The sequence below is a fragment of the Chanos chanos genome, chromosome 3 (assembly GCF_902362185.1).
Source record: "Chanos chanos chromosome 3, fChaCha1.1, whole genome shotgun sequence".
NCBI lineage: Eukaryota > Metazoa > Chordata > Actinopteri > Gonorynchiformes > Chanidae > Chanos > Chanos chanos.
In genome coordinates, this window is record NC_044497.1 from 43951570 (window position 1) to 43974834 (window position 23265).

Here is a 23265-nt window from a genome sequence, read left to right on the forward strand (position 1 = left end):
ATGTGCAGTAGCGCGTGTTACACAAACCAAACGTTCGTGGACGACGACGGTTTGGCTCGCGACTCGTCTAACAGGTACTTTGTTAAAGTATCCCTCATGAACTTGTGTTCGTCTGTTTTTTCGTGTTGAGTGCAGCAATGTAGCAATAACGAACAAAATTTGAGTTTGAGTGATTTTTAAATATATTCACATATGTAATAAATTCACTTCAGAGAGAAGTGAGCATTTACTCAGTAAACTGCGCTTTGCCGTCCTAAAAGTAGTTACTTTTCTAAGCTGAAAATGGCCTTGATTATTTATTATCTAATTTAGTTTTTATCTTTATCATATTGTCACTAGATTCTCTCTTGTTCTGGGACAAAACCCATTACAACTGATCATCTAGCTAAATGATGACCTCGTGCCACCTGATGCGTATTATTATTATTTTATTATTATTATTATTATTGTTGTTGTTGTTCTTCTTCTTCTTCTACTTCTTCTTCTTCTTACTGTTGTTATTTCGGCATAGCCATTATTAGTATACTAAGACGACGACAATGATCTTTGTGCACTTTTTAGTGCACTTTAACTGTAATAAACACTATATAAATTAGCGAACTAAGCTGTATAAGATAGCGAAGAACCAGAGACATTATACAGCATCTCAGCCAGCACGAACGTGTGCATTTACTCCGTTTTAAGCAGGAACTGTTTTGCTTTTGGTAGAAGATCCAGCTTAACCGTGGACTTTTCTAGATAAAATTGTCGACTTTAGATGAATGTGTTCGCAAAAAACAATGTTCTCAGGGTTTTTGTCATTCATATATATTTGAATCACACACACACACACACACACACACACACACACACACAAACACATACATATACATACATAAGTTTCTTTTCATAACAAATCCAGGGTATACAAACAGGAACAGGCAAAAACCAACACATTAACAGTACGACAAGAAAAAACCAGAAACAAATTTCTGGAGACAAGGATACACGCCTCAGAGGTCTCTTAGAAATGAGAAAATTTCACGACTAAAAAAAAGACAGACATGGGGATGGAGATATATATACACAGAAAATTAAGGAGGTAATGAAAGTAAACCAGGCTAAAGCAATGACTGAGTAAACGAAATGAAACAACATCATCTATATTTTATTCATATTCAGCCTGTGTATGTGTGTGTGTCTGTGTCTGTATTTGTATTGGTGGGTCTTGCTGTTTTCTTTCTACTGAATTAATCTTTTGTTCAGAGGGATGACAGGAAAACAGCTGTTACACACAACATTTGGCAGCATTTTGATAACATTAGAGAAACAAAATGTTTTCCCTGTTGCAATACTGTTGGTGTATACAGTGTCACAAACACTAAAAAGGGTGGGGGTGGGGGGGCAAAAAGTGAGAAAAGTGTGAAAGTTGAAATTGGACCCCATATTTAAAAGGGAAGTTCAATTCTTAATATGTCTGTACAGTGTAACAGTGACCATTTCTTTTCCATGACTGGACTGTTTTTAAAAGCACTGAAAATTGAAGCTATAGTAAAGCTAGTGGAGCACTCAAATTTTGCTCTGCAGTCGAACTTTTTAAACACAAAGTTCACTGTGAACTTCAGCTTTTTCAGCAGTAAATCTTTTAATGCGTCTTTTCAATCTCGTGATTCATAATTTTTTTTTTTTGGCTTATGCAGTAACTGCACATTTGTGTATTTTTCCTGAGTTGTGTTTCATTGTCGGTGTCTTTTCAGTATGGATGCACCGATCTGACTTTTTCAGTCCCAATACCGATACATGGGCTTTGGGTATCGGCCGACACCGAGTACTCATTCAATACCAGTGTTTAATTAATAGGCTGTAGGCTATGCCTTTCTGTGTGGAAGAGACTGGGATCATTCTTTTATGTGTAACGCAACACCAGGCTTGACTTTAACATTGCTTTCCTAACTTTGTAAAACAAAACGTAACAAATAAATACATACATACATACATACATACATACATATATATATATATATATATATATATATATATATATATATATATATACTTAATAGTTATTTGTTATTAAAATAATAAATAATTGTGTACCAGCAACTTAGTAAAAAATATTCAAAATGAACAGGAATAACAATTCAAGAGTAAACCTTTTAATGCAGGAACAAACTGGTCAGGAATTAAAATTCTAGTATAAAACAATACAACTGCAAATGAAGGCGTTCCTAAACAAAAACAATTAAGTCACAAATTAGGCTATAGAGGAAGCCCTCACTTTTAACGACTGTCAGAGATTGCTCATCTGGGGCAATGTATTCGAGAACCTGTCTTGTTATTTTTGTCGCTCTCACACAAGTTTCTCGCGTCTCTGCAATGCACCCGACAAAGTTAACTGCTTCTTCGTCCCCCTTTTTTGTTTGGTTGAACTCGTGTTCATTGGCTATCATGGAGGTGCTTGATTGTGTTATTTTGCACTGCTACCGCCACATCACAAAACAATCCAGCAAAGACACACTGGACACGTTTCACGTTTTAAGTAGGCAGCAGCGGACTTTCAGATGTTACAGGTTACAGATGTTTCGTAATAGCCTACATTATAGCGGCTAATGTTGAGGTTTTGCTCAGTCTGTCCATAAACAGTCAAACTGATTTGAGGTCGTTGTCATTCTTTCGTCAACCTAGGCTTACATTATATATGCGTTTGTGACATTGACTGTTACTGAAACGTGACCGGTAAGTTTCCAGTTTGTCCGGTAAAATAAATTCTCTCCGGACACCGGACAGACAAGACATGCTAGCGGAAACCCTACTTTGCAGATATTGTAAGCGGTCATAGAAGTTGTTGGCGTAGCAAGCGTTAAATAGCCTGCCTCCAAACTGCTGACCCTTTGTTGTTAGCTCCCTCCATACTATGTTAGCTCTCCTTCTAGCAAAATGTACAGGTCTACCGGTGCACTGATTTTAACGACACGCGCACTTAGACGTAAGCATAGAATAACATCGAATTGAATAGATCGACCCGCTTGTCACCCGATCCAGCTATTTGAGTCAGTATCGGATCGATATACGATATCAGTATCGGATCGGTGCATCCCTGTATTTTTTGTTTGTTTGTTTGTTTTGTTTTGTTTTGCTTCGAGATGGTTTGTTTCAAGGTTTCAACCTTATTTTGGGTTCTGTGATGCTTTGTTTAAAAGGTGGACCATTTAGACTTCTGTTTTTTTCTGTTTATGAAAAAAAAACTGATAAACTGAACGTAGAGTATAAAGAATATGAATGAATGAATTAACTGATCTGAATTAACATGAATTTCAAATTTTGAGATGAATAGTATGTTCATTTAAGGTACAGAAATTGAGTTCTAATTGTCCTCTCACAAAGGGACTGTGTTTCTTAGGATACTTAGATGTCACTGATCCATAATTTCTCTCAGTAAACTTAAAGTAGATTCAGTTGGTCTGATCATTAGCCTGTAATGATTAATTAGCTAGTACATCAAATGATGGGTTGAAAGGATATGTTCCAGAGTATTTCTAATTTGTTTTGTCACTCTGTGTGTGTGTGTGTGTATGTGTGTGTGTGTGTGTGTGTGTGTATTATTAATCATGTGTCATTAATCAAGTCCCAGACCTTCTCAAACACACTACTCCAAAGACAGCTTGTGATGATGTGACCTGTTTCCATTTGCATTTAGAATGTCACTCAAATACATTACCATAACTGATTAGGTGTCTGTGGGCTGTGTATGACATCCAAGTAGACACACATACACAAATTAAAACCTTCCCACTTTCTGTAGCATGGTGGACACATATGGAGCACACCTCCTGAAACACGAACGATGCAATTAAGTCAAGGAGACAGAAAGTGAGACATAAAGAGAGAAAAAGAGAGTAATTCCACCAATATTTGGAAGATGTGCTATAGATCTAAACCTTGAAACTTTAGGCCAGAGGGGAAATGCTCATATTTCCCTTCTTTTCACATACACTGTGTATGTGGGTGTACACATCTGTGCTCTGGAATCTGCTTATTTTTTAGTGCTATTTAAAGTGCATCAAATCAAACACATAGCATCTGTGGGAGCGTTGTTACCTATTAGCAAGAATCATAGGATGCATCCTGAGAAAGGCTACCTTTGGTCAACTAATTTCTTAAGCTTGTGTTTGTCTGTTCTTTGTCTCCTCTATCAGTGTGACCTCTGACTTGCCATGTAGCAGTAACTCTGGGGTTGTCCTAGACATCCAAGAGCTAAAGATGGCCACCGGAGAGTCCGACGTTCCTCCCCTGTCGCTCCGATTCCGCTTCAGAGAGCTGTTGCTAGGAGACCAGACGTCACAGAATGATGACAGGTGAACACCATCTCAGTGACCATCACGTTATTCTTTGAGCTCTGACCTTTAACTCTATCTATTAATGTCTAATCAGTGACTTTGTTTGAGAGAGAAAAGTAAGTCACAGAGAGAAGAGACTGAAAAGACAAACAGGAAGGAGCAGAAGGGAGAGGAGAAGAGAGTCAGACTGACTTTCAGTGTCTGAGAACAAGAAATGTTCAGACACATTGGGAGTCCAGATAAGACCTGTGTTGTATTTCATTTTTCTCTCAGCAATATGTTATCAAACATCTCAAAATATTGTGGTGACAAACATTTCAATATTTCACATTTTCCATGGTTAATGGTAATGTTTCATAGCTCTTGGTGGTTTGGAGTTTGGTTTGTTGGAGGGTATGGAACTGAGCCATTAGCTTGCTGGAGTTTGAAAAACTCAGCTTTGGACATTATAACAAAGGCCACGTGCATTAAAGTAGGGCATGTGATGCTTGAGCAAATGGACTTGAATGCTATTTCAGGACCTCTCTTCACAGAAAGCTTATATTTGCTTTGGGTTTTGAGATGCTTTCTGACAATTCTCCTCTGAGACCTTTTAAATGATTCCATTTATTCGAAGTGCTGTTGAATGCATTATTTTGTGTGTGTATTTGAGTGTGAGTGTATTTGTATGTGTGTGTTAGTGGTCCAAGTGTGTGCATATATGGGTGTATATGTGCGTGTGTATGTATGTGTGTGTGTGTGTGTGTGTGTGTGTGTGTGTGTGTGTGTGCGTGTGTGTGTGTCTGTTTTCAAAATGGAAGTGTTATGGTGAAAAGGAACAGCTCGACAGTCTATAATTATCTGGGTAGGTGGTTGAGGAGATAGATAGAGGTCTCATCTGACCATCTAAACAATTATTGCTCTCCATCTGTAAAATAACTTTCCCTGTCTCTCTCTCTCTCTCTCTCTCTCTCTCTCTCTCTCTCTCTCTCTCACACACACACACACACATATACACCCATATATGCACACACTTGGATTTTGAACAAAGGTAAACAAACAGAAGCACTGTTTATTTTTATGTGACATGAGCCATGTTGCTGTGGCAACCACGAATCATACAATGAGAAAGAGAGAGAGAAATGGAGGGATAGAGAGAGAGAGCACAAGCAGACCCTTCTTCCACACACAGCTGAAGTGTGTGGGCGGGTTATTTTGAACTGTGGAGTATATATGATTCTCTGAGTGTTTGCCGGAACTCTGCTGTATGTATGTGCATGTAGATGTGCTATGTAAGCTGTGTCACCACTCACACATGCAAACACACACACACACACATACACACACACATTGTCTCATTGGTATGGAACAGAAGAGTCAGGTCCCAGCCTGGGCTAACCCAGCTCTGGTGTCCTGGAGGCTGGACTCCTTCGGCAGTGACGCTGGGCAGAGGTACAGATCATACAAAATCTCTCTCACTCTCTCTCAGTCTCTCTGTTTCTCTCTGTCTGTCTCTTTGCAATTATCTTTCCTTTAGATCTCTCCATCTCAATCTACCCCCCTCTTCTCTCTTTCTCTTTCTCAGAGCTATTTTTCTCTCACCCTACCGCTGTCTCTCTTGTGCTCAGTTTCTCTTTTTGACTATGTATACTGTTTATGACATAGTATGAAAAAGAGAGAGAGAGAGAAAGAGAGAGAGAGAGAGCGTTATGTGCTAAGTGGTGAGAACAGCAGATTCTGAATGTGTACTGACTCTACAAGCTAATTCATTGAGTGAATATCACAGATCAGAGATGGAGATGCTCACTTAGACTTTGCTAAACTGCATCAATACAATCCCGTTGGTTTATCTGTATATCAGAATCACCAGCATTTCAACAGTAATTTTCTTATTCAACATGTATTACATGTTCTGCAAACGTACCATAAAACTAGATTTCTAAGAACAGAGGTTGTGTGGACAGATTAGCGTGTTAATGTGGTTTAGCTTGTATATGTTCTATGATGTTGACGGAATATGATGACTGGTCTTAATGGAACATGATGACTGGATTTTTTGCACCTGAGCAGCTGCTTCATTGTGATGTCTGCTGCTCACTGCTCATGAGGTCTCCATGGAAATATATCGATATCATGTTTATGATATCTGTTCTGTATGTGTGTGTGTGTGTGTGTGTGTGATCATGGCTGTAAATGCTCATGATTGTTTACCATCACTATGAAACTGAGCGTGTATTCACCCAGAGTTTCACACTTGCCGGTATTTTAGAAAGTTTGTGTGTGTGTGTGTGTGTGTGTGTGTGTGTGTGTCGTGGCGGGGGGGGGGGGGGGGGGGGGGGGGGGGTGGAATTTTGTGCATACGAATGTAGATTTAGCTTCCGTGAAACAATCACCAATGCAACACACACAGTCACACTCACACATGATCATTGACAGGTAAATATTTATAGATAATGCCAGTCTTACAAGAGCAAAGTACACATACTCTTTCACACTCTGTCTCTCTTTCTTTCTTTCTTTCTCTGTGCATTGTGCTTTGATATCATTATTTTGTTGCTGAACTTAGGATCTGTCCAAAAGATAACAGACATATACACACCTGATCGTTGTAGCCTACTTTTTAAACATTTTTTTAAAATGACTATAATAATATTCCTGTAACCATGTTAGTATGATATCATAATACTATTTTTATTTTCGCTCTCATTTTGTCTTCCTGATTTGCTGAAGAGGACAAAGATAAGAAAGTCTCTTCAGTATATCTGTGTACTGTTTGTTGAAGTCTTAGGGAGACCTGGTCATGTGTCATGATGTTTTCCTATTAGCTAAATGCCCATATGCAAAATGAAAATGATGATGAAAATGATGGCAACACTCTCTGTATGTTATACTACTCTTACTGTACAGATATCAACATCAGTTAATTATCATTTAGTCTATCATCATTAAATACGTTGACTGATTGATTGATGTTCCCTCTCTCTGCAGGGTGCACGTGGAATTCTATGTGAATGAGAACACATTCAAAGAGAGACTCAAGCTATTCTTCATCAAAAACCAGCGATCTAGTAAGTCAGTAACCCAGGGTTAGGCCCCTCAACCCCTGACATATGACACCTAACCCAGGGTTAGGACCCTCAACTCCTGACATATGACACCTAACCCAGGGTTAGGACCCTCAACCCCTGACATATGACACCTAACCCAGGGTTAGGACCCTCAACCCCTGACATATGACATCTAACCCAGGGTTAGGACCCTCAACCCCTGACATATGACACCTAACCCAGGGTTAGGACCCTCAACCCCTGACATATGACACCTAACCCAGGGTTAGGACCCTCAACCCCTGACATATGACACCTAACCCAGGGTTAGGACCCTCAACTCCTGACATATGACACCTAACCCAGGGTTAGGACCCTCAACCCCTGACATATGACATCTAACCCAGGGTTAGGACCCTCAACTCCTGACATATGACACCTAACCCTGGGTTAGGACCCTCCACTCCTGACCTAACCCAGGGTTTGGAAAGTCTTCAGTACAGTCCTCACAGTGGGTTTTCTTTTTACTTATCACTCAATGTCATAGTTTGACTGAAAAGTGATAAAACACACAGAGACACAGACAAACAGACACACACATACACACACACACACACACACACACACAGATAATACAGCTAACACAGATAACACACACATACGCATGCACACCTGCATGCAGTACCTTTCTGCACAAAGATGGAAACTGCAACAGTATGTCTGGTTCTGGGGGAGTTCACACTTCTGAATATAGACCTTGGCCTCTAAAGACTTTGACCTTTTAACCTAACCCCCACAAATCTGTTCTTTGTGATATGCATGACATAACTGAGTAGTGCATGGGAGTATTTAAGATTTTTAAAATATATATAGGCTTTCTATCTGACAGTGCCTAAATCAGTAATTTTTGTGTGTTGTGCAAGCAATAATTAAAATTCATCTGAATGTGTAATAGTCTTAGTTCTTAACTCCCCCACTTTAATCCCATAACCTTTCAAATTAATCTTTTGATCCTGTGAAATTTACTGTTTTCCCTTGACCCTGTGACATTTGCCTTTTGTCCCACAGGTCTTAGGATCCGCATATTTAATTTCTGTCTGAAGGTTTTGACGTGTCTACTCTACATCATACGTGTGATGACAGACAACCCTGTTCAGATACAGAACAATCCTGAACACATGTGGGTGGTTTCTTACTGAGCATGTCAGAATTCATGTATGTGTCGAAATTGTGTGTGTGTGTATGCGCGTATGTACGTACGTAAGTACGTGTGTGCATGCATGCGCGTGCGCGTGTGTGTGTATGTGTGTGTGCATGGAGGCAACAGACACACAGACACACACAAATGCACACACTCAAGCATGTACCTACCAACATGATTGCACACATATGCATACACACACACAGTCACGATGCTATTATTCCATATTATATAGAAGAAGAATGTGTTTGTTTGATGGTTTTAAACTCTCGTAGTTTTCTTAGTGTGGATGGCCCTGGAAACACTTCATCATCATCCAGTGAAATCAACTGGTAAGAGTTTTGTGCCATAATGGCATATTCACAACATTATCCATCCTCTCTCTCATGACACTCTCCAGAATTCCTGAACAATTTTGAAATATTGGGATACATATATTCACATACAGACTAAAATAAATAACCCACATTGTACTACAGTATAATTAAAATGAGTTCAAAGATTTTTCTTAACTAGGAAGTGTATGTATATGTGTGTGTATAAACTGTGTGTGTGAGAGAAAGATTTTGACGGCAGAGAGCAAAATGGTTGTCTGTCAGTTCACATCAAAAAGAAGCATATTTGCAGCAGTTTGGATACATTCGTCACTCTCTCCTAATGACTAGAAAAGCTCCTCTTTGTTTATGGTTATAGAAGAAGGAGGGGGGATCTTTGTAATGACTGTAAGAGTTTCATGTCTAATGGAGCTCTGACTTCTGTACTCCCTGTCTGAAGTGGGAGGATAGCCTGCCGGGGCTGCTCTCTCTGACGTCAGTCTGTGCTCACAGTACACTGTCAATCTCAGCCATTTACGGTTAGTCACCGTGGTCAAGTGCTCTCTATCTCTGTCTGTCAGGAAACTCATTCTGTGGGTGGACAGGAAAGAGCCTGTGTGGGCCATTCAGGTGAGTTTGGAAAGACGTACAGAAAGAGAGGGAGAGAGAGAGAGAGAGAGAGAGAGAGAGAGAGAAGGAGTGGAATAAACTCTTCATCCCAACTGTTGCATTCAGTTTGTGCGTCATATATTCACATGATCTGTTCATAGTGGTAAATGGGTTTTTTGCATGTTCCAGGTGATTGTGGCGTCTATCAGTTTCCTGGAGGCCATGCTTCTCATGTACCTCAGTTACAAGGTAGGGGTATCTGTGTATGTGTGTCTGAGAGAGAGAGAGAGAGAGAGAGAGAGAGAGAGAGAGAGAGAGAAAAAGAAAGTTGTGAATGTGTTTTTTGGGGCTTGTTTAATTCTCTTAGTTGCAACAGTAAGACTAATCTGCTTCTCTCCTGTTTGTTGAGCGCTTCATCATTCTGTTACAGGGAAATATCTGGGAGCAGATCTTCCAGGTCTCTTTCCTGTTGGAAATGCTAAACACAGTTCCTTTTATAATCACGGTAAGCTGGAGCTGCTCACTTGCTCTCTCTGAGTGTGCATTTGTGAGTGTGCTACCTAGAGAACATGCCAGAAAAAAAAACGAATCTGTGCATTTGTCGCTCTGCTCTCTACAACTATTGTATTTTCAACTGCTTGTGAAAGTCAGAACAGCTGCCTCCCATCACTTGCCAACCTGAAACATCTTCAGCAGAGCATTGTGATGTTGGCTGACTCACCTTCTTCATCTGTGTGTATATGTGTGTATATACAGTATATATACAGTATATGTACAGTATATATACAGTATATATACAGTATATATACAGTATATATATATACTGTATATATATATACTGTACATATATCCTTTCAGTGGGACTCAAATTCCATCCTGTGTTGTACGATGTGTAATGTATAATTTATAATTTATAATGTATTGTAAAATTGAGCGAGTGGGCCTGACTATGATTTCATCTGAAGATGTAGAAATTTTGAAGTAATTTATTGGCAAGACCAGAAAATCTGTGGTAGTGTTTTGTCATGCTGCCTCTACTTTACTGCGATTTAGGAACACTGATCCCCATTGACCCTGTCAAGTTCTCCGCTCTTTGACAGATCTTCTGGCCTCCTCTGAGAAATATCTTCGTTCCAGTCTTCCTCAACTGCTGGCTGGCCAAAAGTGCTCTTGAGAACATGATTGTGAGTGTTGAACCCCCCCCCCCCCCCCCCCCCCCCCCCCCCCCAACCACCCCTTCTCTATACACACACACACACACACACACACACACACACTAATTCACAATACACACCCAGGTCAAATACATGTTCTGTTTGTCTGTAGAATGATCTGCACAGAGCCATTCAGAGGACACACTCTGCCATGTTTAACCAGGTGCTCATTCTCATCTGTACTCTACTCTGTCTTGTCTTCACTGGGTGAGTATCCCCTCTGAAATGTCTCTCATTTTCTCTTTGCTTCTCTGTCTCTCTCACCACCAAGCATTCACCCTTCATCTCTGTTTTTGTCTTAAATCTATCTCTCTCTCTCTCTCTCTCTCTCTCTTAGAACTTGTGGTATCCAGCATTTGGAGCGGGCAGGGAAAAATCTCTCTCTCTTTAACTCGCTATATTTCTGCATTGTTACATTTTCCACCGTCGGTTTTGGTGATGTTACACCACGGATCTGGCCCTCACAGCTGCTGGTGGTTATTATGATCTGTGTGGCCCTGGTGGTGCTGCCCCTGCAGGTGGGAGGACTGAAATGCAGTCCGTCAAAACAAATAGGATTTGATTAGAATGATTGAAATATTAGAAATATTAGAATTATTGCCAGGATTATCAGGATTAATTACTAATTAACTACAGAGTGTATTTTAAATACTCTGGTCCAGATTAAAGGGTATAAAATAAATATCCCAGGAAAGTTTGCTTAGTTTAATTGAAATATTCTGGTCCAGACTGTAAGATTTAATGTAAATTTTGGTCAAGTTTGAAGAGCTGGTGTACCTGTGGATGGAGCGCCAGAAGTCAGGGGGGAACTACAGCCGCCACCGGGCTCAGACAGAGAAACATGTTGTTCTCTGCGTCAGCTTCCTGAAAATAGACCTGCTCATGGACTTCCTCAATGAGTTCTATGCACATCCCCGAATACAGGTGCGTATGTGTGCGCATATGCATGTATGTGTGTGCGTGTGTGTGTGTGTGTTTCTGCATTCGTTAGACCCTACAGCACGTTTATTTTTTTCTGGATAACATTATGTCTGTGTCTGTACGTATGCACTTATGTATATGTGCTTATTTATCTGTGTGTGTGTGTATTGTAGGATTATTACGTGGTGATCCTGTGTCCTGGGGAAGTTGATATTCAGGTACGGAGAGTGCTGCAAATCCCTCTGTGGTCTCAGAGAGTCATCTACCTGCAGGGCTCCGCACTCAAAGACCAGGACTTACTGAGAGCCAAGTGAGTGACAACCTGACCACAGCTTCACGCAAAAGCTCAACCAGTGAACCACAGTGACAGCCTGTTGCACTTTGTCCTCAGTTATTTTAAAAGCCAGAAGTCCTGTTAGAAAAAAAAAACAGATTGGCTGTCCTCTCCTCTCCTCTTAGCTTATCTCTCCTCAGCTGTTGACTCTGCTTTCTCCTCCATCCCTCCTTCACTGTTACTCTGACTTTCCTCTGTTTCTTACTGTTGCCATGGTACCATGAACTATGAGCTTACGGAGCAATAATAGCACTGGGATAATTTTAGCTCAGAGAATCAGACAGTCCACATGTGTGTCTGTGAAAATGTTTGCAAGGGGTTTGTCTTTGTTTTTTTATTACTCTTTTATCATGCTATTCTCCTCTCTGATTGGTTTGTTTTGTCTTCTGTACACCCTGATTGGGCATGTGTGTATGTGTGTATGTGTGTGTGTGTGTGCGTGTGTGCGTGTGTGTGTGTGTCTGTGAGTACGTGTGTGTGTGTGTGCGCGTGTGTGTGTACGTGTGCATGTGTGTGTACGTGTGTGTGTGTGGACGTGTGTGTGTACGTGTGTACGTGTGTGTGTGTGCGTGTGTGCGTGTGTGCGTGTGTGCGCGTGTGTGTGTGTGTGTGTACGTGTGTGTGTGTGTGTGTGTGTGTGTGTGTGGACATGTGTGTGTGTGTGTGTGCGTGCTGTAGGATGGACGATGCAGAGGCTTGTTTTATTCTCAGCAGTAGAAATGAGGCTGATCGAATGGCTGCGGTAAGCTCTGTCCTCAGTCATTTACCAATCAGTTATTTTTCATAAAAAAGAAATGCACACTTAGAAAAACTCCATCAAATGAGATTCGTTGAAAAAGAAATTCATCATTTGCAGACACCCTGTGTTTTTTATTTACTGTAGGACCATCAGACGATTCTGCGGGCATGGGCAGTGAAAGATTTTGCTCCAAATTGCCCCCTTTATGTCCAAATCCTCAAGCCAGAAAACAAATTCCATGTTAAATTTGCAGGTGATTCTATCTGCATATATCTCCTTGTCTTTTGTTGTCACCATCCTACTCTCTTTGAAGTGTCATGTCATTGAACTAAGGGTTTCAGCCTCTGTTTCTTAGACATCTCATTATGTCCCTTGTAAGAGACAGTCACGTTGGCTCTAAATGATGTGTTTATTTCTCCCTTTAGATCATGTTGTGTGTGAGGAGGAGTTTAAATACGCCATGCTGGCTTTGAACTGCGTGTGTCCAGCAACTTCCTCCTTGGTCACCCTTTTGGTCCATACATCTCGTGGGCAGTAAGTTATTAATCATCTTATCAACACGCTCCCCTCTCTATCTCTCAGCTCTCCCTTTCTCAGCCTTTGTCATTCCTTTTACTGATCCGCTGTATCTTTGGACTCCCTCCATTTGAAGGGCAGCAGCTGTTCTTTTGAAATTAGAACTGACCTTAAAGTCATTTATACGTTTTAAGGAATATACATCGTTGTAAGGTTAAATATGACTTTACGTATAACAGTGTGATCTGCAGCACTGACATTGTCGTGATCTTTTGAAGGAGCTGTAAAGATGAATGTGTAATGACATAATAATGACTCCTGAATAGGAGCCGTGGAGGGTGAATATGTTGTTATAAATGCTGTAATATCTGCTCCAGGGAGGGCCAGCAGTCCCCAGAGCACTGGCAGAGGACGTACGGTCGTTGCTCAGGTAATGAGGTGTATCACATCCGTCTGAGTGACAGTATGTTCTTCAGAGAATACCACAGCAAGAGCTTCACTTTCGCTGCCTTCCATGCCCATAAGAAGTGAGTGTATATATGTGCACCCACACATATGAACACACACACACACACACGAATGCACACACACATATACACATGACCACAACCACACACACATACACATACACATACTTATTCACATACACACATACTCATACTCTAAAAGTACACTGTCTGCACAACATGTTTGTGTGTGTGTGTGTGTGTGTGTGTGCCTATGGATATATGGGTGTGTTTTAAGTCTATACATGCACATTAGCAGATTTGTGTTTGTGTGTACTTGCATATAAATCCAAGTGCATGTGTAACTACATGTTTATGCCTGTGTGTATCTGCGCTTGTAAGTTTGTAAATGAATCTGTCTATGCTTGTCTGTGTGTATGTGTGTGTGTGTTGTAGGTATGGTGTATGTCTTATTGGGGTGAAGAAAGAAGACAATAAGAGCATTTTGTTGAACCCTGGACCACGTCACATTATGGCCACCAGTGACACATGCTATTATATTAACATCACCAAGGAGGAAAATTCTGCCTTCATCTTCAGACAGGAAGAGCATCGAAAGGGGCGGGGCCATGACAACATACTCCCTAGCCCATCACATCTACCAGTTCACAGCATCATAGCCAGCATGGGTAAGGGAGAAAGAGAGGGAGAGGAGGACCAGTGAGAGAAAGGGAGAGAGAAAGAGGGACGAGAGAGAAATTAAATTAGAAATTAAACCACTTTGTGTTTGTTAATAATATGATATCCTTTGACAATGTTTACATGTTATGGTTTATCATGGCAGTAAAACTTACAGAGTCCAAGAGAGAGATTCAGCTGGAGAGGGGGACAGAGAGAGAGAGAGAGAGAGAGAGAGAGTGAGAGTCAGACAGAGAGAGAGAGTGAGAAAGAGAGAGTCACTGGTAAAGTCTTAAAATTGGCTTAAATTGCTGGTTCTTTCTCTGGGTCATCCTTTGCAGGAACTGTTGCCATGGATTTTCCGAACAGCAACCCTACAGGAGAAGGAGACAAACTGGCCCCACCCACTGAGAATGGAGCCGGAGGTCGCCGCCCTAGTATTGAACCTGTTCTAGAGATTGCTGATTCCACCTCCTTACTGCCATGTGACCTCCTCAGTGACCAATCAGAGGATGAGATCACCTTATCTGATGAGGAGTGCTCATCTGCCACTGAGTGAGTCTGTAGAGAGGAGAGGTCATAAAAATTAAATGCCTTTTTTTTTAACCTTTCATTTAATTTGTCTTGTATTTTATAGAGGAAACTAGGAATGAAATGAAAAGAAATGAAAATGAAAAAAAAGGAAATGGAGTGAAGAATTTTTTTTAATGATTTGTTCTTTATTTAAACTGTAATTAACCACAGTAGTCACACTGTCATTTTCATCTCAATCTCATCTCAGTTTACCTATGTGTGTTTTCTGAGGATATTGCATGTCTGTGTGCCTCTCCCCCTGTGCCTTTAATCTCTCCTCTACCGTTTACTTAATCTATTCTTTTAAGCAATATTGTGTGTGTGTTGCTTTCTTAGGTTTGTGAAGGGCTACCCCCCTAACTCTCCTTATATTGGCAGCTCTCCCACCCTCTGCCACCTCCTACCTCAGAAAGCTCCTTTCTGCTGCCTTAGACTTGACCAGGTGAACAGCTAGCACTGTATGCTAACCATAATCAGCTGCTTCCAATGGAAACATGCTTACTACATTAGCCCTCTTGTTTAGACGAGACTGTAATTTCAACAACATTCACTAACTGGCCATGCTAACATCAGCATTTAGATTAATGCTGATCTAAATCTGTGTTCTCAATGCTATGTCAGTATTTACATATGTGTGTGAGTGTGTGTGTGTGTATTCATTACAGTATACCTGTCTCCATGTGGTCCCAGGCTTGTGAGCATGTTAGCTTTGAAGATGCTAAAGCGTATGGCTTTAAGAACAAACTCATCATTGTGTCTGCGGAAACGGCGGGAAATGGACTCTACAACTTCATAGTCCCGCTCAGAGCCTATTACAGACCCAGGAGAGAACTCAACCCCATAGTGCTACTGCTGGATAACCTGTGAGTTATACACACACACACTCACTCATATACACACACATACACTCACACACACACTCACACACACACTCACACACACACACACACACTCTTTCTCTCACACACACACACTCTTTCTCTCACACACACTCACGCACACACACACACTCACACACACACACACACACTCTCTCTCACACACACACACACACTCACACACAGACACACACACAAACACACACTCACACACACACACACACTCACACACACTCACACACACACACACGCACACACACACACACACATACACATACACACACATATTTCTGGCTGTTACTGTTTTGACTCACTCGATCTTTGAAATGTATTCCTGATACTGAATGCTGAGCATATTTTTGAGTTGACAATCAGTGGAAAAAAATTTTCAACATTCAAAAGAAGGTTCAAACATCTCTTAAGGCTGTTTCCATAGAAACTCCAATTTCAGAAAGCAGCAAAAGTTCATTTATTGAAACTGGGCAAAAGAGAGAATATGAGAGAGAAAGAAAGAGAAATAGGAAGATGTATGTTTTCCAGTAATCATTTTGTACAAAACTAGAATGATTTGCTAAAATGTTTACCTTTCACTACAGTAATTCACTGATACCTGATACAAGCAGGCAGGAATTTCTACAGATCAGACATCCTACAGCCACACGGCTGTTACTTCACTCTCTCTTTGTGTTTTTGAGCTCATTCCTGAAGCTCCCATGCTAATCTTCTAATGATGCTGCATTAGCTACATCTATTCTTATTTGGTTTAATTTGGTCTGCATTTGTTTGCCAATCTAATTGCTTAGACTTTTTCTCTGTTCCTGTCCAAAACATCCAGTGGATTGAAGTCATATAACGTGTGTTGTTTCCTCTAGGCCTGATGAGCATTTTCTTGAGGCAATTGCGTGTTTCCCTATGGTCTACTATATGGGTGGAACCATCGATAAGTATGATACAAGAGCTAAATGACACACTGAACACATCAAAGCAATTCAAATCATTGAAGGCATTCAAAGCATTTAAGACCTTTCCAGTTTTAAAATGTCACTAACATGTTTTAAATGTTCATTTCTGAAGTTGTTTAATTGAAGAGGAGAAAGAGAAAGGAGAGATTGACAGAGAGGAGAAGAGAGGAGAGGAAAGAATAGAAGAAAGGAGGGAAAGAGAAGAAAAGCAACGAGAAAAAGAAAAGACATAGAAAATATAAAAGAGAAAGTGAAAGGAAAGAAAGGTATAGTTGTTGATTTAAGCTTAATAAGCTACAGTCTGATTGATGGGTTGTGTGTACGTGTCCCAGCTTGGACAGCCTGCTGCAGTGTGGTGTCCTGTATGCTGATAATCTGGTGGTGGTGGATAAGGAGAGCACTATGAGTGCTGAGGAAGACTACATGGCAGATGCTAAAACCATCGTCAACGTTCAGACAATGTTCAGGTAACATACTGCTTATTATCAGGTGTGAAGATGATGAAGCCATTGAACTGAACTGAACTGAATTGAAATCGGGGGGATTTTCCAGATCTAAACAAACTTCCTTTCTCTTCTGATCTCACTGTTTCTCTGTCTTTGTTTCTCTCTCTCTCCCTCTCTGTCCCCCCTCCTCTTTCTGTGTGTCTCTCTCTCTCTCTCTGCAGGCTTTTTCCCAGTCTCAGCGTAATAACTGAGTTGACTCATCCTTCTAACATGCGCTTTATGCAATTCAGAGCAAAGGACTGCTACTCTCAGGCTTTGTCTAAATTAGAGAAGGTTTGCACACACATACGCACGCATGCACACACGCACACATGCACACAGGCACACACGCACACACGCACACACGCACACCTACAAACTACATTTTGAGCTGAATTGTATTTTGATCTTAAGGCAAGTGTTCACCAGTTTTTCATCTGTGTATCTGACCTCTCCGCTGCGGGGATAAATCAGGCTAATTATCAGAGGGTGTGTATTAGGCAGAGGTCTGGAATATCCACTTAATTTAGTTATCACATCTAGTGGAGGCAGTCACAGTTATCAAAGCTAATGGGGGAAACCTCCAACTTCAAAATTGGAAGTGGAGGAGAGTGAAAATAGAAAATATAAGGATATAAAAGTGTGTGTGTGTGTGTGTGTGTGTGTGTGTGTGTGTGTGTGTGTGTGTGTGTGTGTGTGTTCTCTCTGTAGAAAGAGCGTGATAAAGGCTCTAATTTGGCTTTCATGTTCCGATTGCCATTTGCTGCTGGGAGAGTCTTTAGCATCAGCATGTTGGACACACTCCTCTACCAGGTAATTTGTGTGTGTGTGTGTGTCTCCGTGTGTGTCTGTGTGTGTCTGTGTGTGTGTGTATGCGAGAGAAAGAGAGAGAGAGAGAGAGAAGACAGGGAGAAAGTATTGTGTCTGAGTGATGAGACAGCACCATCTAGTGCTCTCCACTCTATTGATATATAAATTAAGAAGTGATTTGCTAAATGTGATATGCCTTGATTTTCATTCTGTCTCCCTTCTGACGCTAATATTACTGATTAAGAGGGCTTCAGCCACATTGCATTTTCGATAGAAATCCTACTGTAGCCTGGTGACTGGCCAAGGAGGGAAAGGAGGTTTGCGATAATATTCGTACAATTGAATAAGTGTGTGTAAAAGGGTTTTAACGTCTGTGTGAAGGGGTTTCATCATGTTCTGTTGTGTAGCCCATCTGGAACTCCTGTAACTGTGGTATAGTGCCATCTCAAGCATGGGTTTTCTTATTGTCTGAGAGAGAAGACCACCACACAGATGGTTTCATAGGAGAATGGCATCACAGCAGACAAGGAGCCTAAGTTCAATATATGAAAGCTGAGTCAAGTTGTTGTTTTAGACAGGCCATAGCAAGTGGTGTATTCATGGGTGGCAGTGCTAGCATGCATCATGTGAAAACGCACAGGTACTACAGACAGCATAACAGATATTGTATCTGCTAGGATAGGAAGTTACATCCTGCTAGGATATGTGTCTGTGTTTTGTCTGTCTCTCCCTTGTGTGCTCTCTGTGTCTGTCTCTGTTCCATGTTCCCTTCTAGGTTACCCCAGTCTCCAGCTCCATCATCCAGACTCCTGACTCCACGTTTTGGATCTCGCAGTGTTCCCATCTTCCTCTGTCTGCTCTGTCCGGGGGTTCAGGGGTTCTAAACGAGAGCCGCCACAGAAGACGGATTTAGCTTTGTGTTCGTCTTTGCTAACATTCGTGTTTTGCTGATGTGATATTTTTCTCTTGTGTGTGTTTTGGATTTTGACTCCATTTTCCGGAGTACTTTGACATTTGGATTTGTCCTTTTGATGAAGTTTGCAGTAAATATTTTGTAAATAGTTGTATGTATTTTAAAATAGTAACCTGATCTGATATCCCTTTGACCATGTGGTCCAGTTTGTTCTTTTATGCCCATCACCACACATTCTGGTGCGATCATGCGTCCCTCGATGGGTTGTTACGCTGAAAGACAGCACCTTTGTTGTCACTGAAAGCTGTTCAGAATTGTTTTTGTTTTCTCTGTATGGACATGCAATACAGTACAGTGCAGTACAGAGTATTAATATTATTATTGATTTTTTTATTATGTTATATGTTTTTATCTGTCTGATAGTCTTTTGTGAAGGATTACATGATTCCTATTGCCAGACTGCTACTGGGACTGGACACCACACCTGGCTCTGGATACCTTTGTGCTGTGAGTTTTTCTTTCTCTCCCTGTCTCCCTCTCTCTCTCCCTCTCTCTCTCTCTCTCTCTCTCTCTCTCTCTCTGTCTGTGTATGTCCGATATATGTATGTTAGAATATGTATGTTTATACATGCTTGCATGTGTGTGTTCCCAGATGCATGTGTGTGAAGCAGATTTGTGGATCCGAACATACGGCCGCCTTTTCCAAAAGCTATGCTCCTCCACCTCCGAAATTCCCATTGGAATCTATCGCACAGAGTCTCACATGTTCCCCTCCTCTGAGGTCAGCATTTCCAAATCTACAAAAGCCTGAAGGGCACAAACTGTTTTTATTCATCAGATTGATGTAATAACCTATTTTTTCTTGCTAACAGAAATTTGTCAGTTTTATGCATATAGACCTACATATTTAGATATTGTGATCGCAGGGGATATTTGGAGCTTATATGTGGACAGCACTCCAAAGAAATCATTTGTTATCTTTTTATTTTGCATAATGCACACATAGACGGTGAGTGGTCTCATAATCAGTTCATTTAGTGATGCCTCAGTAACATACATACCACAGAGCTGTTTGAGCTTCAGAACTTCACAGACGGATTCTCACAGGAAACCACAAGCAAAATCACAATACCACAGATTACAGGAAAGTTTGTTAAATGTCCTGTTTTACAATGAGAACCCCTCATTTTGTTAAAAAAAAGTTTTGTTAAAGAACATTTGTTAAATATCCTGTTTTACAATGAGAACCCACCACCCCCGTACTGAAAGTCATTTTGTGAATATTGACTGGAGTTTGGTTGATTTCTGTTTACTTCCAATTCAAGCTCTATTAACAGGACAGTGTGTGAAGATTTGGTATTCCGTTCCTTGGAAAATAAGAATCCAAAACAAAAAAAAATGGCCACATACTTGTTGTCCTTAAAAAACATGACAGTTTTTACCTTGAGTTGTCTCTGGGTTTTATTTCTCAACGGCATTATCTTTGGTTTCCATGGCAACTGAAGCAATCTAAAATGCTGAGATGTCCGCAGTTGACTCCGTGCTTGTCTTCTCTCAGTCCCAAGGTTCTGTCAGCACAGAAGGCTGGGATGACACGAGGGAAAAAAAGGAGGAGCCAAAGGTCCTGACACGCAGTTCCTCAGGCAGTGACCAATCAGATCACCCACTGCTGAGGAGAAAGAGCATGCACTGGACACGATGCCTGAGCAAAAAGAACATGAAGAGGAGTGATCATGCCCTTAATATAAGCCACTATGTCACCAAGCAAAAGCTCCATTTATCCCGTCGCTCAGAGAGGGAGGAGCTTACAGAGCTGGTCAGGAACCGCATGCAGCACCTGGGCCTGCACACGGGCGAATGCCGTAAGCCACACCCCCTTTCCCTCCCTGTGACAGCATCAGAGTTCACCCTGATCAAGATAAAGGGGAAATACACAGTTAATATTACACTTTAATATTAATGTGTATATAATATTTTAGTATTGAAATTTAAGATTTACCGTGTGTGTGTGTGTGTGTGTGTGTGTGTGTGTGTGCATGTGTGTGTGTGTGTGTGTGTGTCTGTGTGTGTATGTTTCTGTCTGTGCAGGAGATACAACTAATCTAACAGCCAGTGATGTGATGAATAGAGTCAATCTTGGCTACCTACAAGGTAACCTCTGCCCAGCCCCTGTAGCCTCAATCCTAATCCATATAAACCATATACCTTTATCTGTTAACAGCTAGGTTTGACTTTAGGCTGAACTTAAGACTTTTCACAGTCCACAGCTTTTCAAGTACTTAGATTGTGTGATTAATAAGCACCAGTAAGCCACAGTGGATACAAAAAGGTTTTTGTCTACTGTGTTAATTAGTGGAATATGTAAGTGGAACATGAATAACACAACATTGGGATATGTTCATTTCAATGTCTTCCAAACAAACTTTTGATGCAATAGTGGGAGTTAGTCCCTGTGTTTGGCTGAAGCTAAGCTGTCTCTCTTTCATCTGTATCTTTGTGTGATGTGTGAATGTGTAGCTCCACCCTATCTATCTATCTATCTATCTATCTATCTATCTATCTATCTATCTATCTATCTATCTATCTATCTATCTATCTATCTATCTATCTATCTATCTATCTATCTATTTATGTTTTTCAGATGAGATGAATGACCAGCAGAACTCTCTGTCCTATGTCCTGATAAACCCTGCTCCTGACACACCACTGCAGCTGAATGACATAGTGTATGTATCAGATCTCACATACACACACACACACACACATGCACACGCACACACACACGCACACACGCACACGCACACACACAGACACACTCACACGCGCACACACACACACACACACACACACACATACACACGCACACACACGCACACACACTCACACAAGCATCGCACACACAGACATACACACCTTGCATCATAAGAGACAGCTGTGTCGAGCCCTTTCTTGTGACGCTCACAGGTTTCTGATCCGACCCGATCCACTGGCCCATGTTCCGGAGGCGTCTGCAGGCTGGAAGAGCAGTGGCAGGTCCAGACCAGATACACCAGAGCTAAACAAAATATAACACACACACACACACACACACACACAGACGCACGTATAGAGACACACACACACACAGACGCACATATAGAGACACACACACACGCACACACACACACATACTTAAATAAACATAGACAAACATGTCAACACACTACATGGGAAATTGCATGTGTTGTTCTTGTTGATTATGTTTAATTTCATTTGGAGTAGTTTAGTTTGGTTTGACTTTGTTTTGTTTTGTTTTGTTTTGTTTTGTTTTATTTGGGTTAGTCTTTAATCTGCATCCTTCAGTTATGTTTGTGGGTGAAGGTTTATCTGTGTGGTTGTAGGCGTAGACCAGGATTCTCGTGAAGTCGTGATTAAAAAAAAAGGAATAAAATTCCAGTATTGTGCTAACGTTTTCTCCTCTAAGGTCAAAGTATCCAGCATGTGAAAGAAAAAGCATATGAAATAGTGAGACGAAGTATTTGTTTATTTATGTATTTATTTATTTAACAGTCTTATAAAACAATGTACAGTTGATTCAGAACACTCTTCAATGATAGAAAATGAGGAAAGATTCAAGAATGTTATGTGCCCTTTTTAATTATTCATACTTATTCAAGTGTTTCTGTTATTCAACTTTCATACTCATTGTCTCATGTGCACAGCATACATTACAGGTTATTCAGTTCATATTGTGCACTGTGCACACTGTCCTGTGGACTGCACTGTAATGGTTCTCTGGTGCACTAAATCCTTATACCACATGTACAGATGCAGACTGGGTGAAAAAGAAAAAAAGCTTGAAGTACTTTATTACTTTAGTACTTTATTGAATACTTTATTACTTAGTAAAACACATCAAAATCCCTCTTCGCACCATAATATGGTATCTTTAGCCTGAATGTATTTTTTTTTTTTACAAGACCATTCAATTAATAATAGAATATTACCAGGAATTTAAAAATATTATAATAAAGAATTCATTTTTGCAATTGTGGTGTACTTTTTTAATTTTTTTTTTTTCATTCTCTCTTTGCACATTTCAGCATAATTTTGGAACTGCAGAATATGAGTTATCTGTAATGTTATTTTCTGGACAGTAGGGGGAGACAAAACAGAAATTTAATTCAGCTGAAACTTCTGAGAAAAAGCTCTGTTGCTCAGGCAATTCACCTCAGGTCTGTCTAATATCATGCTAAAGTAGTTTTCCCAAAAACATATAAAATATATATATATATTAAAAAAACAGACTATAACAGTTTCCTTCTGTTTGCTTTATTATATTTGACACTCT

At 40.6% G+C, this 23265-nt stretch overlaps 1 protein-coding gene across 1 annotated transcript; it reads left to right on the forward strand.

The window, feature by feature from the left end:
* kcnt1a (potassium sodium-activated channel subfamily T member 1a) lies at positions 1 to 22005 on the forward strand. Its single transcript, XM_030767922.1, has 31 exons — positions 1 to 74; positions 4176 to 4334; positions 7284 to 7363; positions 8411 to 8522; positions 8828 to 8875; positions 9439 to 9487; positions 9656 to 9715; positions 9897 to 9971; positions 10567 to 10650; positions 10793 to 10887; positions 11018 to 11198; positions 11440 to 11604; positions 11775 to 11911; positions 12614 to 12677; positions 12819 to 12927; positions 13076 to 13208; positions 13568 to 13717; positions 14093 to 14325; positions 14656 to 14869; positions 15224 to 15329; positions 15578 to 15750; positions 16638 to 16709; positions 17060 to 17194; positions 17395 to 17506; positions 17924 to 18025; positions 19359 to 19442; positions 19588 to 19716; positions 20494 to 20797; positions 21024 to 21086; positions 21577 to 21661; positions 21900 to 22005. Exons 1-31 carry the CDS (start codon positions 1 to 3, stop codon positions 22003 to 22005), a joined length of 3693 nt encoding a protein of 1230 aa, XP_030623782.1.
* The last annotated feature ends 1260 nt before the right edge of the window (positions 22006 to 23265 follow it).